This window comes from Pristiophorus japonicus, chromosome 6 (genome assembly GCF_044704955.1).
Source record: "Pristiophorus japonicus isolate sPriJap1 chromosome 6, sPriJap1.hap1, whole genome shotgun sequence".
Lineage (NCBI taxonomy): Eukaryota > Metazoa > Chordata > Chondrichthyes > Pristiophoridae > Pristiophorus > Pristiophorus japonicus.
This window is the reverse complement of record NC_091982.1, coordinates 206,618,783-206,638,900: the sequence shown is the minus strand read 5'-3', so window position 1 is coordinate 206,638,900 and position 20,118 is coordinate 206,618,783. Positions and strand designations below refer to the sequence as shown.

Sequence of the window (20,118 nt, the reverse complement as noted above, 5' to 3'; positions counted from 1 at the left end):
ATGAAGCTCAACAGTAAAGCTACTTCGATAGGTAACATAATTGCACGATTATCAATGTTGAAATAGCTTGCCAGCCATGTGCTTCCCTAAACAGGTTTAAAACTACTTTTGAAATGACAGTTTATTTCTGAACTCAGACTATGGGCTCAGGCAATATATGTAGAAATGATCCTGAACAGTAGGTTCACAGGCCGACAATTGGAAGCAGTGTCTCCATTTATAGCTTGTATATTCTGAGGAAAGTTATTTATCTGATCTGAATTGCTGAAAAAAGGTGTTTGGTGGATATCCCGTATTCAAAGCAGCTGCACACTGAATTATAGCATGCTGTAATGTTTAATACAATACCTCTGGATTCTCCATCATCCCAGAATAACTCTCCACCAGCCTTTCCTTGTTCATCAAGGGCAATGAGGAGATGAAGGGGGTTCTTCCGACTATATATAATAAAATATTTATTGAATGTAATTCAATGACAGCTTCATTATCTATGATATTTTAGTACAAGTGCGTCTAACTTCAGGAAAGCTAAGCATATATCTGGTTGCACTTACCTGTAAAAAGTAGTATTAGCTGGTTGCTGTGTTGGGAAGACAAATCCACCTCTGACATGAAGTCCCAGTTTATCTGCTGGTATCTGCATAGCCACATACTGCTTTCGAGAAGATATGGGAACACCCTAATTTAACAATAAACAGTTTTTTTGAGAATATATGTTTACTGTATTCTTGTTGTTAATTAATTAATTAGTATGGCACAGCACTGGGAGAACTAATTGAGGCACAGCTGAATATTAATATAATTTCTGCATCAATTTGTCTCTTACTCATTGTACCAAATGTAAATTCAGTTCTATTATCAGGATTGGTCATTTTGACCTGAAAGAATAGATATATTTTGTTGTTAACAGACATAGCTTAATGCAAACTGTTACGACATATGTACAAGGCAGTATCTGATGTCCAACCATCTTCAGCTGCTTCATCAAACACCCCTCTCCATCATAAGGTCAGAAGTGGGGTTGTTCACTGATGATTGCAGTGTTTGGTTCCAGTTGCAACTTCCCAGATAATAAAGCAGTCCATGCCCACATGCGGTAAGACCTGGACGATATTCAGACTTGGCTGATAAGTGGCAAGAAACATTTGTGCCACACATGTGCCAGGCAATGACCATCTCTAACAAGCAAGAATCTAATCACCACACCTTGACATTTAATGGCACTACCATCACTGAACCCCCACCATCAACATCCTGGGGTCACCATTGACCAGAAACTTAATTGGACTAGCCATATAAATACTGTGGCTACAAAAGCAAATCAGAGGCTGGGTATTCTGCGTCGAGTGTCTCACCTCCTGAATCCCCAAAACCTTTCCACCATCTACAAGGCACAGGTCAGGCATGTGATGGAATACTCTCCATTTGCCTGAATGAATGTAGCTCCAACAACAATCAAGAAGCTCAATGCCATCCAAGACAAAGCAGCCCATTTGATTGTCACCTCATCCATCACCTTAAACATTCACTCCCTCCACCACCAGCGCATTGTGGCTGTAGTGTGTACCATCTACAAGACACACTGCAGCAACTCACTGAAGCTTCTTCAATAGCACCTCCCAAACCTGCGACCTCTGCCACCTAGAAGGACAAGGGCAGCAGGCGCATGGAAACACCACCACCTGCAAGTTCCCCTCCAAGTTACACACCTTCCTGACTTGGAAATATATCACAGTTCCTTCATTGTCACTGAGTCAAAATCCTGGAACTCCCTTCCCAACAGGGGAGTTCCTTCATCAGGACTGCAGCAGTTCAAGAATGCGGCTCACCTTCTCAAGAGGGATGGACAATAAATGTTGGCCTTGCCAACAATACCCACATCCCAGGGACAAATTAAAAAATACATAGCTTTGTCAAAAACAAATTTAAGAAAAACAAATACTAAAAATATTAAATTCAGTTAAAGTATTCAGTGCCCATTGAAAAGGTTCAAGTTTGAATTATATCCTGACTAAAGTTAAAATGTTAAGATCTATTATTGGGCACATTTGATCAGTTTTCAGCTGAACCAGTAGATAGACAATTTCATGCTGGAAGAGAGAAAATGTTGGCAGGTAGGATATAACCTACCTGCTTTCTCTCAGATAATTTGATATAACACTGATCTACAGATCTCCCCATTACCTTCAATAAAGTAAGCCAGTGTGGAGGCAGCAGGACTAAAATTGGGGACAAAGGTGAAAATCCCGAGGGAGAAATATTTGGATAGTTTGTGCTTCCCATTAGCGCCCCTGGGCACGGCACCACTACCGACTACCGTGAAATTCCCCGTTTAGCGGTGGCACTAACCGGTAGCACCCCGTGCCGCTGGGCGGCGATGATAACGTCATCACCCTGCACAACAACCCGTTTTTGTCCTGGGGTGAAAATTTCGTACCGCTCCGTGAAGCTGCCGTAGGCAATGCCCATGACAGTTTCACGGGATGTGTATTGGGCTGTAGGCTGCTCTCAGGTGAAAATTAAGGGGGAGATGCAGCAGGCAAAAAAAATGGTTGCAGCCTTCTTCATTGTAGATAAGAACATAAGAACATAAGAATTAGGAACAGGAGTAGGCCATCTAGCCCCTTGAGCCTGCTCCGCCATTCAAAAAGATCATGGCTGATCTGGCCGTGGACTCAGCTCCACTTACTCGCCTGCTCCCCAAAACCCCTAATTCCCTTATTGGTTAAAAATCTATCTATCTGTGATTTGAATACATTCAATGAGCTAGCCTCAACTGCTTCGCTGGGCAGGGAATTCCACAGATTCACAACCCTCTGGGAGAAGAAATTCCTTCTCAACTCAGTTTTAAATTGGCTCCCCTGTATTTTGAGGCTGTGCCCCTTAGTTCTAGTCTCCCCGACCAGTGGAAACAACCTCTCTGCCTCTATCTTGTCTATCCCTTTCATTATTTTAAATGTTTCTATAAGATCACCCCTCATCCTTCTGAACTCCAACGAGTAAAGACCCAGTCTACTCAATCTATCATCATAAGTTAGCCTCCTCATCTCCGGAATCAGCCTCGTGAATTGTCTCTGTACCCCCTCCAAAGCTAGTATATCCTTCCTTAAGTAAGGTGATCAAAACTGCCCCCAGTACTCCAGGTGCGGCCTCACCAATACCCTGTACAGTTGCAGCAGGACCTCTCTGCTTTTGTACTCCATCCCTCTTGCAATGAAGGCCAACATTCCATTCGCCTTCCTGATTACCTGCTGCACCTGCAAACTAACTTTTTGGGATTCATGCACAAGGACCCCCAGGTCCCTCTGCACCTCAGCATGTTGTAATTTCTCCCCATTCAAATAATATTCCCTTTTACTGTTTTTTTTCCCAAGGTGGATGACCTCACATTTTCCGACATTGTATTCCATCTGTCAAACCTTAGCCCATTCGCTTAACCTATCTAAATCTATTTGCAGCCTCTCTGTGTCCTCTACACAACCTGCTTTCCCACTAATCTTTGTGACATCAGCAAATTTTGTTACACTACACTCTGTCTCCTCTTCCAGGTCATCTATGTATATTATAAACAGTTGTGGTCCCAGCACCGATCTCTGTGGCACACCACTAACCACCGATTTCCAACCCGAAAAGGACCCATTTATCCCGACTCTCTGCTTTCTATTAGCCAGCCAATTCTCGATCCATGCTAATACATTTCCTCTGACTCTGCGTACCTTTATCTTCTGCAGTAACCTTTTGTGTGGCACCTTATCGAATGCCTTTTGGAAATCTAAATACACCACATCCATCCTTACACCTCTATCCACCATGCTCGTTATATCCTCAAAGAATTCCAGTAAATTAGTTAAACATGATTTCCCCTTCATGAATCAATGTTACATCTGCTTGATTGCACTATTCCTATCTAGATATCCCGCTATTTCTTCCTTAATGATAGCTTCAAGCATTTTCCCCACTACAGATGTTAAACTAACCAGCCTATAGTTACCAGCCTTTTGTCTGCCCCCTTTTTTAAACAGAGGCGTTACATTAGCTGCTTTCCAATCTGCTGGTACCTCCCCAGAGTCCAGAGAATTTTGGTAGATTATAACGAATGCATCTGCTATAACTTCCGCCATCTCTTTTAATACCCTGGGATGCATTTCATCAGGACCAGGGGACTTGTCTACCTTGAGATCCATTAGCCTGTCCAGCACTACCCCGCCTAGTGATAGTGATTATCTCAAGGTCCTCCCTTCCCACATTCCCGTGACCAGCAATTTTTTGCATGGGGTCGCGGGGTCCGTGCCATGATCTTGCAGCCCGGTACTCCACTCGTCTGCTGGGCTGCTGCCACAGCACCACGCTCCCTGGTGGTTCAGTGATAGCCCCATTTCCCGGCCACGGAGTCAGCAGCTTGAGCCTCCCCTTTAATGAAAGGGAAGGTCCTGTTTACGCGACAGCGCTATGCCTTCCTCTGCGTAGCGCTGCAAACATCGCCTGCCTTTGTGCCCCAGTTCTATCCCCGAGAGGAAGTGCAGCGCGATATTTTGTGCTGCAGTTTTTCTCAGAGGTGGTAAGCCCAATTTAGCTTGCGGGGCGGGACTACCACACCTGGCACATGAACTACCTCCTCACAGCTGTTACGGCCCCCACCGAATTCCGCCCCCTTAGCCTTTTCTTGCAGTAAGTATTACTATTTTCATTGCAAGCTCTAAGTATACTTAATCTGTATTAAGTCCTTTCGATGTAATAGATGATCAACGGAAATCTTTACTTCCTGAAAATGAAAGCACTGATTCCGTGATCGGGTGCTCTAAACAGGAAGCTCTAGCCAGAAAACTGCGCCTGCAGTGTCTGATTTGGTATTCATTCATTTAGATAGATGGAAAATCAGGCACTGTTGATCCGTGATTTACTGGACAGCATTCCCTGTGAGCGCTATTTCACTGCAGGAGTGTCAACCATGGAATAAGAACTTATTACTACAAAATTGGATTAAAGTGATATTTACTGTTTCGTAATCATACCAAACCGCATCGGGCACATAGGCTTGGACTTCTTCCGTACCCTGAAAATAAGGAAAAGTATGTAAGAAGCATTGATGTAAATTTTAAAACAAATATTAAAATAGTTCATAATTGCAAAACAAAACAGCAAAGACATTGTTTTTTTCTGGATTAACAGGCATCCAGCCTTTTGGTGTGGCATAATGCTGCACTAATGTCAGCCATAGCTCAGAACTCTCAACCGAGTCACAAGGCTGTGGGTTCAAATCCCATTCTGGAGACTTGATCATATAAGGAAAAACGTAAATGAGAAGAGATGCTGCTATCTGTGTGATACTAAAAGTCTAAAACTGGAAGTTTTCACAAGGTATATTTAACTTCTAACTGAAAAATTTGCAACAAAAATTTAAACTCAGAGATGAAAGATAAACTGGAGTCTGCCCTCTCAGATGGATGCAAAAGATCCCACGGCACCAGTTGATGAAGAGAAGAGGAGTTCTCCCAGTGCCATAGCTGACATTCATCTCTCAACCAAAACTTAAAACAGATTACCTGATCATTATCCCATTACTGTTTGTGGGAGCTTGCTGTGTGCAAAATGGCTGTTGTGTTTCTTATATTAGAACAGCGACTACACTTCAAAAAGTACTTCATTGGCCGCAAAGCACTTTGGGATATCCTGAGGTTTTGCAAACCACTATAAATTCAAGTCTTTCGTCTTTTCTTTCTTTCACTGTGCCAGAATGTGGGTTCATGCTCATGTATTAAATCTTCAATCTTAGATCACAAGATACTATCGATAAGTAAGGGCATTTGCTAAATCTTAATTCATCCAGCCTGAACAATGCTGTATGCTCCCTTTGTCACATCTAACTTTCCTCAAATGATTCCACACTGTGCCCATAGTTCAGTTATTGGGGTAGGCACTGTATAGAAGCTAGCTAGATATTTAATAAGAATGTTTTTATATTATACAATTTGGTATTTGAAATAATGAAAATCATTCATATTCTGCAATACCACAGTAGCAAAAGTGATCAGTTGTAAACTGTGTTGTTATTAGCTTGCTGATAGCTGTACATATTTAAAAAAATGGCAGGAGTTTAATTAACGTACAGGATCCAACACAGGAGTGATAAGAAGAGCAGGTCCCCATAGAAACTGACGGTCGATAGTCCATGTTGCATTGTCTGAAGGAAACCTTGTAAAAGATAAAACAATTCAGAGATCTGGATATAGTTCACATGAATGTCTTCATGATGAGGACGAAAATGCTTGGAAATGGACTTTTACTACTTTGTCCTCACCAGCAGCAGTTATCAATGCTACACCACGTACAAAACAAGCCAAGCACAATCAAACTCCTTCTACATTTCCTGATAAACTAGTTTAAATCTAGTGCCAGAAGCACACATCCTACTTTACCAGTGGAACAACAAGAACAATAATGTAGCAACATCTTCGAAGACATTTCCCAGTTTGTGGGGGATGGGCGGTGGGGCGGGGAGTGGGGTTGGGGGGGTGCTGGGAGGTGGGGGGGGTGGATGGGTGATGGGGCGGGGATGGTGGGAGGCGCTGGGGCAGGGGTGGAGGGATGATGGTCAGACCCAAGCAGAAGTAGGAAGTGGTTGAAGGTCTTGTCAAAGATGGGTTTGAGGGAGAATGTTGAATGTAGGGAGAGATGTAACAGAATAAATGGGTTTAGGGAGGGAGTTCCTGAGATTTAGGAAGACTCTGCCACTGATGGAAAGAAAAGGGGGAGGAACGTGAGGAATTGGAAGGGTGGAAGGAACAGGCGATGAAATGGAACTTGAGGAGGTTGCAAAGGTCGGGTGAGAGTGTGAAGTGATTTGAAGATGAGGATTTTAAAATCAATGCACTGAGGGATGGGGAGCCACTGGAGGGTGGCAAAAATCAAAGTAAAAGCTGATTAGAATTTTATATGGGAAGGGATGTGGGCAGCGAATTGAATTCTGGATGAGTTGGAGCTGTGGGTATGAGAGAAGAGAGCTTTGGAAAAATCAAATTTCTAGGTGAAAAAGGCATGGTTGACAGTTTGACCAGCAGTGGGATTGAGGTGGAAGCAGAGATGAGAAATATTTCAGAGGTGGAAATAGGCTGTCTTCGTATGGACTCATTGTGGAGTTTGAAGCTAAGTTCAGAGGCAAATAAGATACTTAAGTTGCACACTGTTAGATTGAGCTCAAATAGGCACCCAGGGAGAGAGTTAGGATTACTGTCTAGCGTGGTGAATGGCGAGTGAGAGACAAAAAGAATGCTTTTGCTGATTTTGAGTCATAAAACATTATGGAATCTCCACAAATTGATATTGGCCAGGCAGTCCCAATAACACAGTGCTAGCCATAGAATCAAGGCTGACAGTGGAGAAGTAAATATGGGTATCATCAATCCGTATGAAGGCAAGGATAATATGAGCAAGGAACAACACATGAAAGGAATATGAGGGCACCAAGGATGGAACCTTTGGGGAAAACTGGAGGTAGTTGTCATGAATGGGAAGAAAAGTCATTGCAGGAGAATTGTTGGTGGCCTTGAGACAGGTAGAAATAAGTCCCACACAGGTGAATCCTGTTCCATGTGTGTCAGTCATGGCTCAGTTGGTCGTACCATTGCCTTTGAATCAGAAATTGTGCATTCAAGTCCCCTTCAGAGATTGGAGCATAAAAATCCAGCCTGACACTCCTGTGCAGTACTGAGGGAGTGCTGCACTGTCAGAGGTGCCATCTTTCTGATGAGACTTAAAACTGAGGCCCCATCTGTCCTCTCAGGTGGGCCTAAAAGATCCCATGGCAATATTTCAAAGAAGAGCAGGGAAGTTATCCCTGGTTGGACATGAGGTGGTATTTGGAAAGGATGAAGTGATTGTGGGCAGGCTATTTAAGGAGCTGGATTGTTACAGTAATTTTGCAAGTAGGGGGAGCAATGTCTGAGGAGAGGGGTTGATGATGTTGTTGACATTGGACCAAGGAATAGTAATTAAGTGGTCAAGTGCTGAGTTTTAAGGGGTCAAGAAGAAGTTGGTGCATCGCATGGGAGAAATGAGTTGAGTAATAGCTAGGATGGAGATAGAGAAGACCTGATAGTGTGTTGTGAGGTCAGAACTCAGATTACCCAAAAATTGGGTGGGTTGATGTCGGGTGGGAGGATAAAGTGTTAAAAAATTGAATCCTAACCCCCAACCAGCCCACTTCCGGTTTTAACGGAGGCAGGATAGGGGGTGGGCAGCCAACCCACTCCTAGGAAGCGATCGCCCATTTAAATATTATAATGAGGCTCTGTGCCTCATGATGAGTCACCATTTCAAATTTAATTCTAGCTGGTCAGGTTTCCAAGGTCTCTCGGAACCCGCCAGCTAAATAAAGGGAGGTGAGGACTGCTGGATCCAGGAGTTAAGTGTTTTTCCATTTACCTGTTGGGTCCAGCAGCTCTGCTTCACCAACCCCCCGCGATCAGACACAATTTAACCCTTCCGATCTGTCCCATGAGGCCTCCGATCCACCCCCACCGAAGCCTCCAATCTGCCCCACGAGGCCTCCGACCTGCCTTCTGATGCTTCCACTCTGACCCCGACCTCCCACCCCTCCACCCCTCCCAACCTCCAAGGCCTCTGATCCCGTGCCGCCCACGAGGTCTCTGATCTGTCCCCCAATGCTTGTGATCTCCCCCCGACCTCTCCTTGATCCACCCCTTGAGGCCTCACACCACCGCTCGCCCCCCCGCCCCCCACAAGGCCTCATGCCCCTGATCCCCCTCCGGCCTTACGACCACCCCCTCTGGCCTCAATCCCCCTCCGGCTTCCCCCCTCTGGCTCCGATCTCCCTCACACATCACCCACTCCAGCCCTGATCCTCCTCCAGTCTCCGACTGCGCCTCCCTGATCCTTCCCTCCCTCCTCTCTTTGGTCTGTTGTCACAGCCCGACCTGCCCAACAAGCAGTCAGCCTCTTCATCTGACTGACTGCTGCTGGAATAAGTGCTTTGAAATGGTAATCAGGTCCTGCCGTTAAATTTGGTATGGCCTGTGGGAAGCCTGTTCTCCCGATCACTTTCCAGCTCCCCCCCACCATGTTCCCGACCCGTCTCCAAATTAAAATTCCAGCCAAAATATCAGCTGGCAGTTGTCAGGGTGATGGAAAGGCAACTCCTAACATCATATTTCTATAGCGTATTAGAATATGACCAACTCCATAGCAGAGCTCATTAAATGCAGACCAGGTTTGCTCACTGCTAACTGAATGGATTCAGCTCCAACTTATTTTATTTATGATCCCCAACTACCATAAGGGAACGAGAATGTATCCATCTATTTGAGGCATGTTAAAACAAGCCCCAGATCGGGAAAGTATGTGATATTATGACAAAATGTGCAGATTTCATCCATGCACAACCTATCCATGAAATTTATCCAGAACAGTTAATTTGTTTGGATCCAAATTTACTCTTCCCCCTGCCTCCCGCAAATTTCTGATGCTTTATTTTCTTTCTGTACCCTGAAACCCCTATACTGCACAATCAGCTGAGGCAGGGTAGCTTCTTCCCAGGCCTTTGACAATTCCATCTGAAGCTTTTCACTGGAAGGTTTGCAATAATAGCCTTAGGTAACTTCCTGTGGGGAAAATTCGGCTCTTCATGTTGTGTCTTAAATAAAGAGTCAGACCAGATACTGCAAGCTCAAAGTAAGGTGTGACCGTAGTCCTTTATTACAGGTCTCAGAGTGACTTTCCAGCCTGTGAGGCTTCCTTATGTACAGGTGCTCCCAAGGGATTGTGGGATCCCTTGGGACTCCAGGGGATGAGCCCTCTGGTGGCTAAACATAGTATTTACAGGTTTACATATATAACAATACTCCCCCACCAAAGTCAATAGTGTAACTCTTTACAATGTGGGCCTTCCTTTCTCTGGTTGATCGTCTTGGTGCAAATGCTGGTTTTGGTGAGTCGTTTGTTGGGTCCTCACTGGGCTGCTGTGCAGCTGGTCTTGCTGGGCTGCTGGGCGTGGTGAGTCATGCTGGGCTGCTGCGGGTGATAGGTTCTGCTTCATGGTCAACCATGCTGGATCGGTTGCCACTTGTGTATGTGTTGCAGGGTCGAAAAAGGTAGAGTCTATTGTGGGTTGTTCTGGATAGTCCGTGAATCTGAGTTTTGTTTGGTCCAAGTGTTTCTTGCAGGTGAGTCCATTTGAAAGTTTGACCTGAAACACCCTAAACCCGTCTTTGGCCACGGCTGTGCTGGGAAGCCACTTGGGACCTTGTCCATAGTTCAACACAAATTCAGAATCATTCATCTCGATTTCGCGTGACACAGTTGCGCGATCATGATATGTATTCTGTTGAAGCCGCCTGCTCTCTACCTGCTCGTGTAGATCAGGGTGGACTAATGAGAGCCTTGTCTTAAGTGCACTTTTCATGAGCAGTTCAGCGGGGGGAACCCCAGTGAGCCAGTGGGGTCTTGTGCGGTAACTAAGCAGGACTCGGGATAGGCGAGTCTGCAGTGAGACTTCAGTTACCCTCTTCAAGCTCTGCTTGATTGTTTGTACTGCTCGCTCTGCCTGACGGTTGGACGCTGGTTTAAACGGGGCAGATGTGACATGTTTGATCCCATTGCAGGTCATGAGCTCTTTGAACTCGGCACTGGTGAAGCACGGCCCACTGTCACTCACATGGCCCATTGTCACACCATTGAAAGCCTGTGGATCATGTTTGCCATGCATGGACGTCAGGCAGTCCATGCATGGCAAACATGAACCGCAGGCTTTCAATGGTGGCAGCGGACATGCTTGCCGACATTATCACACATTCAATCCATTTGGAATATGCATCTACAACCACTAGGAACATTTTTCCCAAGAATGGGCCTGCATAGTCAACATGGACCCTGGACCACAGTTTGGAGGGCCAGGACCATAAACTTAGTGGCACCTCCCTGGGTGCATTGCTTAACTGTGAACATGTATTACATTTGTGCACGCAGGACTCTAAGTCTGCATCGATACCGGGCCACCACACGTGGGATCTAGCTATCACTTTCATCATTACAATGCCTGGGTGAGTGCTGTGGAGGTCACTAATGAAAGTGTCCCTGCCCTTTTTTGGCACCACGACCCGATTACCCTATAGGAGACAGTCTGTCTGTATAGACATTTCATCTCTGCGCCGCTGGTACGGCTTTATTTCCTCCTGATCAACTAGATCAACTCCCATGGAGCACACAGTTTTTTACTAAAGACAGTAAGGGGTCCTGGCTTGTCCAGGTTCTAATCTGTCAGGCGATAACAGGTGATTGCTCACTCGCGAATGCTTCCATTACCATAACTAAATCTGCTGGCTGTGCCATCTCCACCCCTGTGGTGGGCAATGGCAGCCTACTGAGAGCATCGGCACAGTTTTCTGTGCCTGGCCTGTGGCGGACGGCATAGTTATATGCAGACAACGTGAGCGCCCATCTCTGGATGTAGGCTGATGCATTCGTATTTATCCCCTTGCTTTCAGAAAAGAGGGATATAAGTGGCTTATGGTCGGTTTCCAATTCAATTTTGAGCCCAAACAGAAATTGATGCATTTTCTTTACCCCATAAACACATGATAACACTTCTTTTTCGATCATGCTATAGCCCTCTCAGCCTTAGACAGACTTCAGGATGCATAAGCAACCGGTTGCAATTTCCCAGATTCATTAGCTTGTTGCAATACACACCCAACATCATATGATGACGCATCACATGCTAGTACCAAACACTTATATGGATCGTACAACACAAGAAATTTGTATGAGCGTAACAGTTTCCTAGCTTTCTCAAAGGCATTTTCTTGGCTTTTACCCCATACCCATTCATCTCCTTTACGCAGTAAAGAGTGCAGTGGTTCTAACAATGTGCTAAGACCCGGTATGAAGTTACCAAAGTAGTTCAGGAGTCCTACAAACGACCACAGCTCCATCACGTTCTGTGGTCTCGGTGCGTTCTCGATTGCCTCCATCTTCGAATCGGTGGGCCTGATGCCATCCGCCGCAATTCTTCTCCCCAGGAACTCCAGTTCAGGTGGCAGGAAAATGCACTTCGAGCATTTTAACCTGAGCCCCATATGATTAAGCCGACTAAGAACCTCCTCCAGGTCCTGCAGGTGCTCGATGGTGTCCCGACCTGGAACCAAGATGTCCTCCTGAAAGACCACCATGCGTGGGACCGACTTCAGCAAGCTTTCCATGTTGCTCTGGAATATCACAGTGGCCGATCGAATCCCAAATGGGCATCTGTTGTAAAGGAAGAGACCTTTGTGCATGTTGATGCAGGTGAGGCCCTTCGATGATTCCTCCAGCTCCTGCGTCATGTAGGCCGAGGTCAAGTCCAGCTTCGTGAACATTTTTTCTCCCGCCAGCATCGCAAATAGGTCATCTGCCTGATCATGAAGGGAGAAACAATTGCTAGTTACTCTGTAATCACCAAAGATTCTGACGGTGTCATCTCCCTTGAGGACTGGAACAATCGGACTGACCCACTCGTTGAATTCGATCGGCGAAATGATGCCCTCTCGTTGCAGCCTGTCCAGCTCGATTTCCACCCTCTCTTTTATCATATACTGTACCGCTCTCGCCTCGTGAATCAAGTGGATCTGCACTTTTGCTCCTTGGAACTTCCCGATGCCCGGTTTGAACAGCGAGGGGAACTTGTTTAGGACCTGGACACATGAAGTGTCGTCGACGGAGGAGAGCGCTCGGATGTCTTCCCAGTTCCAGCATATCTTCTCTCGCCACCTCCTGCCGAACAGCGTGGGGCCATCGCCCGGTACCACCCAGAGTGGTAAATTGTGCACCGCTCCATCGTAGGAGACCTTTACGGTAGCACTGCCGATTACGGGAATCAGTTCCTTTGTGTACATTCTCAGTTTAGTATGAATGGGGGTCAGGACTTGCCTTGAGGCCTTGCTGCACCAGAATTTATCGAAAGTTCTTTTGCTCATTATGGACTGGCTTGCACCCGTGTCCAGCTCCATTGACACCGGGTGTCCATTTAATTCAACCTTCAGCTATATCGGGGGACATTTTGTGGTAAATGTGTGCACCCCATATACCTCTGCCTCCTCAGTCTGAGGCTCTGGTTCATCGTGATCCACCGTGGATCTGTCCTCCTCTGCAACATGGTGGTTTGCAGGATTAGCAGGGTTTGCAGCTCGCCTGCACATAGGTTGGAGGTGTCCCATTGTTCCACAGCCCTTGCAAACGTATCCTTTGAAGCGGCATGAATGGAAACGATGATCACCCCCACAGCGCCAACAAGGTGTTAATGGCCTTGCATTCACCACCCTTGATGGTGGGCTCTGAATCACCTGTGGACTTGCAGCTGCAGGCATGTAAGTCCTGCCCTGTACATTACGATTTGAAAACAACATTACTTTGTTCACAGTACTTGCAGCAGCACTCGTGTGCTAAGAGATTTGTTTGGTATTGTCACTGGTGGCGATAAATGCCTGGGCTTTCGCTGTGGCTTTACTCAAGGTTTTGGTCTCTACAGTCAAAAGTTTGCGAAGTATTACTTCATGGCCAATGTCAAGTACAAAGAAGTCCATGAACATGTGCTCCAAGTGTCCTTCAAATTCGCAAATGTCCTGCAAGGCGCCTTAGCTCGGCGACGTAGCTTGCCACTTCCTGGCCTTCAGACCTCTTGTACGTGTAGAACCGATACCTCACCATCAGAATGCTTTCCTTCGGGTTTAGATACTCCCGGACCAGTGTGCACAAATCATCATTTGACTTCTCTGTGGGTTTTGCTGGAGCGAGCAGATTTTTCATGAGGCCATACGTTGGTGCCCTGCAAACGGTGAGGAGGATCACCCTTCGTTTGGCAGCGTTCTCTTCTCCTTCCAGCTCGTTGGCCACGAAGTATTGGTCAAGTCGCTCCACGAAGTTTCTCAATCATCTCCTTCTGAAAATTTCTCCAGGCTGCCCACGGTTCTCTGCATTGTTGAGGTGAGGTTCGTCATCTGTATCTCATCACCAGTTGTTGTGTCTTGAATAAAGAGTCAGATCAGATACTGTAAGCTCAAAGTAAGGTGTGACCGTAGTCCTTTATTACAGGTCTCAGAGTGCCTCTCCAGCCTGTGAGGCCTCCTTTTGTACAGGTGCTCTGAAGGGATTGTGGGATCCCTTGGGACTCCAGGGGATGAGCCCTCCGGTGGTTAAACAAGGTATTTACAGGTTTACATATATAACACTTCACTCACATCATCCTTCGATGGCATGGTCCATATCATATGGGTGCAATATGACAGTGGATGTCAAAACGACAGCAACTGAAAAATCAACCTAATCAGTTACCCATCAGGCCAAATTGGCATTGATTAGATTTAGATGGATTTCATTTTCCATCTTCTCGCTCCTTAAATTAATTTCAACAGACGTCATTCACTTGAGATCAAGCAGTTTAAGCAGAAAGAATACCATAAGGTACACTGACAATTTCATTGTACAAAAATTCTACGTCCGTCCAGTGAATTAATTTCACTAGTATGGATTATTAATATGTTGATCTGGCTTTGATAATCATCGGAATTAATTGATTTTCTAAAGAACTTACTCATGAAGCAGTGGTCGCACTACAGTGTCTCCGTAGACATTAGCCTTGTGAAAGAGTGTGTAGAGGTAAGGAAGCAATGTGTAACGAATGTTCAGGTAATGTTTGGAACTGTTCACTAAAAGGGAGTTTTCACCATAAAAAGCAGGATCTTGAGGCTAAAAAATAAGATTTGTATTTTAAGGAAGAATTTTGTTACTATAATTATAAGTGACATATAACCATACATTGCACTGTTTGATGAGTTACAGGTATCTTACATGATCCATAATTTATTCTATTGCAATAAAATATCTATTATCAATTTATGAAAACTTACTTCATATCCCTCGGCATTGTGGTTCCTACAATATGGATAAAATGCTCCAACCTGCATCCATCTCCTACAAAGTTCTTCAGTCGAATTACCAAAGAAACCACAAATGTCTGCTCCAATCTGCAGAAAGGAAGTACAGGTGTAACTCTGTTAATTTATCAAAGGTTATGGTTGTCCAACTTTTTTAAGCAGCTAAGCTCTCCATAAAATAAATCTTGTGTTTTGATGGCATTTTGTAGTCTTGATAATGCATGCCAAATATTACACAGAAAACGTAAAGACAACTAGATGAATGCTTCTTTTATAGTTTTCACTGCCAACTTCACTTACATATTCTTAAATTAACTTACGTATGGAATACCAAAGAGATTAAACTCTAGCATTCCAGGAATTGCCCATTTGATGTCATTCCAGTTTGCCCCATTATCTCCCAGCCAGTGTCCTGTGTACTTTCCTGACCCAGCAAATGTTGATCGAGAAAGAATAATACTTCGCTTCCCAGGGAACACACGGTTAATTACTCTGCAATGTCAAACAACAAAAGGAAAAAAAAGGAAATTTTTGTTATAATGAGGGTAGGAATTGATACATTCCAGTATGATTTAAAGGTGAATGCTCATGAATCACACTCATATTTTCTAATACAGCATCACATGATTTTAGCAATGACCTGTATTATAATTTACCAATGAATTATTTTGACTTGCTGTTGCACCATAAAGTTTTGCCTAGCTTCCCCAATGGATCCCCTAAGCAATCCTGACTCGAAATGTCCCAGCTTCAATTCCCAGAGTTAGCTGATCTCTCCTGACCTGCATTATGAGTGCTATAATTAACTTCAATGAATTTGGTTTATGAAGGAGAAAATCACTGAGATTTTCTGCTACTGGTCACTGTCCAATGACCTCTGTTGGAAGTACACAGGTATTAAGTTAAAGTGCAGACAGAATTTGGCTTGGCTGTCACATCCTCAACAGTTGAAAAGCTGTTTTCCGTCATATATACCATTTGTCTGGGGTTGTGCTGGTCTCCAAACAGAGTTCAGCAGGAGACTGGGAGAATCCTTACAGAATTTCAAGGCCATATTAGTAACCATTTGAACAGAGTAGTGGAGGGCGCCAAGGGATGAGTCAATGCTTTATAGAGACAATTGGCAAAGAAAAGAGAGAAAGAAAACTTTCAGAAAGTTTCTTTTTAATATAGAAAGTTAATGCTCTTTTGCTCTGCATCAAATTCATTTTAAAGTACTGTCTAAACCAATATATATCATTATTTTTCTATCCACTCTGGCATCAAAGAGGTAGTCACCACTGGAGTGAATGCTAGCTTTTAAAAATATATGAAGTGTCATGTATGTAAATTCTGTTTGTAGCCACCAGATGATGCCATTGCTGGAGGCCACTGAGCAGCACGCACATGGTGCTGCTCTGGTATAAAGGGCCAGCCATTTTGTGAGTCATGCAATTTGGGCCAAAATAAAGCAGAAGCAAGGTTGTACCTTGCTTAGTTAAACAGTACTCAGTTTGAACCTTTATTGCATACATAACATTTGGCGACGAGAATACAAGAACCTTTGTATGCAAATGAGCACGATTGGATTTTTAGAGCGATTCATGGAGGAAGAAGATTGGGCAGACTTTGTGAGCTGGTTGAACAAGTACTTCATGGCCAACAAAATGAAGGGGGTCGACGATGCAGATCGGCGCCGGGCCGTATTCCTCATGGTTTATGGTCTGATAAAGAACCTACTGAGTATGCCGAATGATCCAACAGGGAAAATGTACGAGGAGCTGTGTACATTGGTACGGGAGCACCTTAAGCCAGACGACGGCATCATCATCTCGAGATACAGGTTTTATACACACATTCGATCGGATGGCCAGAGCATGGTGGAATTCGTTGCAGACCTGAGGCATCTAGCGGGACCGTGCAAGTTCAGGACGGGGTTGGCAGACCATGCTGCGGGACTTCTTTGCTATCGGTATCAATCACAAGATGATCCTGCGCAAACTTCTGGCAGTGGAGGAGTTGGATTTAAAAAGGGCCATCCAGATCGCTCAATCATGTATGATGACGGACAGGAGTCTAAAGCAAATAGCGGTGAAGAACCGAACCTCGGCAAGTACTGTAAATGCGATTGATTCGGCGTTCGGCAGAGGGGCACATGGCAGGGCCTATCCGGCTGCGTTCGCGAATGATTCAGCGTTCGGCAGAGGGGCACATGGCAGGGCCTATCCGGCTGCATTCGTGAAATCTGTGGCTGCCCAAAGTCTGCCAGTGGGAATGTATCCGACTTCTCCATGTTGGCGCTGTGGGGGAAATCATCGGCACCAGCAGCGCCGATTTAATCAATATAGTTGCAAAGGCTGTCTGAGAGTGGAGCACCTCCAGCGCAAATGTCCGCAGATGAGCAAGCAAGCTGCGACACACCATGTAGAGTATGAGAGCCAAACTAGCGTGGATCCGGATACGCAATCCAACATGCCAGAGGAGGAAGTGTATGGATTGTACTCTTTCATAACCAAGAATAAACCAATTTTGATTAAGATGAAGTTTAACGGGATACCAGTATCGATGGAACTGGACTCAGGGGCGAGTCAATTGATAATGAGTGAGAAAGCATTTAATAAGCTGTGGGACACTAAGACTGGGAGGCCCAGGCTGAGCCCTGTTAACGCCAAGCTGCGCACGTACACCAAAGAACTGATAAAGGTGATTGGCAGTGCACAAATTAATGTGTCGTATGACGGTGCGGTTTTCACGAGTTATTGCTGTGGATGTTTCCAGGCAATGGCCCAATGCTGCTCAGCAGGAGCTGGTTGGAGAAAATGAGATGTGACTGGAACGACATAAAGGCGTTGTCGTCAGAGGAAGATACAAGTATTGAGCAAGTTCCCCTCGCTGTTCAAACCGGGTATCGGCAACTTTACGAGAGCCAAGGTGCAGATCCACATGGACTCAGATGCAAGACCCATTCATCATAAAGCTCGGGCAGTGCCGTATATGATGAGGGAGAAAGTTGAAATTGAACTGGACAGGCTCCAGTGTGAAGGGATCATATCACCGGTCGAATTTAATGAATGGGCCAGCCCCATTGTTCCTGTGCTGAAAAGTGATGGCAGTCAGAATCTGTGGAGACTATAACGCTACGATCAACAGGGTTTTGAAACATGATCAGTACCTGTTACCGAAGGCTGATGATTTGTTTGCGATGCTAGCTGGAGGGAAGTCATTCACAAAACTAGACTTGACGCAGCCTAAATGATGCAGGAGTTGGTCGAGACATCGAAGAGACTTATGTGCATTAACACGCACAAAGGACTGTTCATTTACCACAGGTGCCCATTTGGAATTCGCTCAGCTGCAGCAATATTCCAGAAGAATGTGAAAAGTCTACTGATCCATCGTGTTCCAAGATGACATCCTGATCACTGATTGTGACTCCAAAGAACATCTGAACAACCTGGATGAGGTTCTACTGCATTTGGACAGAGTGGGACTCAGACTTAAATGCCTGAAGTGTGTCTTCATGGCACCAGAGGTCAAATTCCTCGGGAGGAAAATTGCCGTTGATGACATCAGACTGACTGACATGAAAACCAAAACCATCAAGAATGCACCCAAGCCGCAGAACGTGACGGAGCTGCGTTCATTCCTGGGTCTATTCAGCTACTTTGGTAACTTCCTACCTAAATTGAGCCCCTAACTTGAACCACTGCAAATGCTATTGAGAAAAGGCAACAACTGGGTGTGGGGCGCATTGCATGACAGAGCCTTCGATAAAGCTACTAATCTGCTTTGCTCGAACAAGCTGCTGATACATTATGACCCATGTAAACGTTTAGTTTTGTCCTGTGACGCATCGTCATATGGAATTGGTTGCGTATTACAACAAGCTAATGAGTTGGGGAAACTTCAACCTGTCGCGTATGTATCCAAAAATTTGTCTAAAGCAGAAAGAGCTGACTGTATGGTATAAAAAGCTTTAGTGTGTATGTACGGTGTTAAAAAAATGCATTAATACCTGTTTGGTCTGAGGTTCATAGAAACATAGAAACATAGAAAATAGGTGCAGGAGCAGGCCATTCAGCCCTTCTAGCCTGCACCGCCATTCAATGAGTTCATGGCTGAACATGAAACTTCAGTACCCCCTTCCTGCTTTCTCGCCATAACCCTTGATCCCCCGAGTAGTAAGGACTTCATTTAACTCCCTTTTGAATATATTTAGTGAATTGGCCTCAACTACTTTCTGTGGTAGAGAATTCCACAGGTTCACCACTCTCTGGGTGAAGAAGTTTCTCCTCATCTCGGTCCTAAATGGCTTACCCCTTATCCTCAGACTGTGACCCATGGTTCTGGACTTCCCCAACATTGGGAACATTCTTCCTGCATCTAACCTGTCTAAACCCGTCAGAATTTTAAAAGTTTCCATGAGGTCCCCTCTCATTCTTCTGAACTCCAGTGAATACAAGCCCAGTTGATCCAGTCTTTCTTGATAGGTCAGTCCCACCATCCCGGGAATCAGTCTGGTGAATCTTCGCTGCACTCCCTCAATAGCAAGATTGTCCTTCCTCAAGTTAGGAGACCAAAACTGTACACAATACTCCAGGTGTGGCCTCACCAAGGCCCTGTACAACTGTAGCAACACCTCCCTGCCCCTGTACTCAAATCCCCTCGCTATGAAGGCCAACATGCCACTTGCTTTCTTAACCGCCTGCTGTACCTGCATGCTAACCTTTAATGACTGATGTACCATGACACCCAGGTCTCATTGCACCTTCCCTTTTCCTAATCTGTCACCATGCAGATAATAGTCTGTCTCTCTGTTTTTACCACCAAAGTGGATAACCTCACATTTATCCAAATTATACTTCATCTGCCATGCATTTGCCCACTCACCTAACCTATCCAAGTCACTCTGCAGCCTAATAGCATCCTCCTCGCAGCTGACACTGCCACCCAACTTAGTGTCATCCGCAAATTTGGAGATACTGCATTTAATCCCCTCGTCGAAATCATTAATGTACAATGTTAACAGCTGGGGCCCCAGCACAGAACCTTGCGGCACCCCACTAGTCACTGCCTGCCATTCTGAAAAGTACCCGTTTACTCCTACTCTTTGCTTCCTGTCTGACAACCAGTTCTCAATCCACGTCAGCACACTACCCCCAATCCCATGTGCTTTAACTTTGCACATTAATCTCTTGTGAATTAGAGACCAATCACA

The 20,118-nt window shown here is 45.1% G+C and overlaps 1 protein-coding gene across 1 annotated transcript in view; it reads right to left on the bottom strand.

Moving 5' to 3' along the window:
• si (sucrase-isomaltase) overlaps positions 1-20,118 on the bottom strand; it is a 220,702-nt gene that overhangs the window by 116,551 nt on the left and 84,033 nt on the right. Inside the window, exons 16-22 of the mRNA XM_070882329.1 lie at positions 15,242-15,413; positions 14,895-15,011; positions 14,579-14,733; positions 6,108-6,192; positions 4,997-5,053; positions 555-679; positions 349-437 (exon numbers count right to left, since the gene is read on the bottom strand). Of these exons, the coding sequence (XP_070738430.1) occupies positions 349-437; positions 555-679; positions 4,997-5,053; positions 6,108-6,192; positions 14,579-14,733; positions 14,895-15,011; positions 15,242-15,413 (800 nt within the window). The remainder of the gene's footprint in view (positions 1-348; positions 438-554; positions 680-4,996; positions 5,054-6,107; positions 6,193-14,578; positions 14,734-14,894; positions 15,012-15,241; positions 15,414-20,118) is intronic.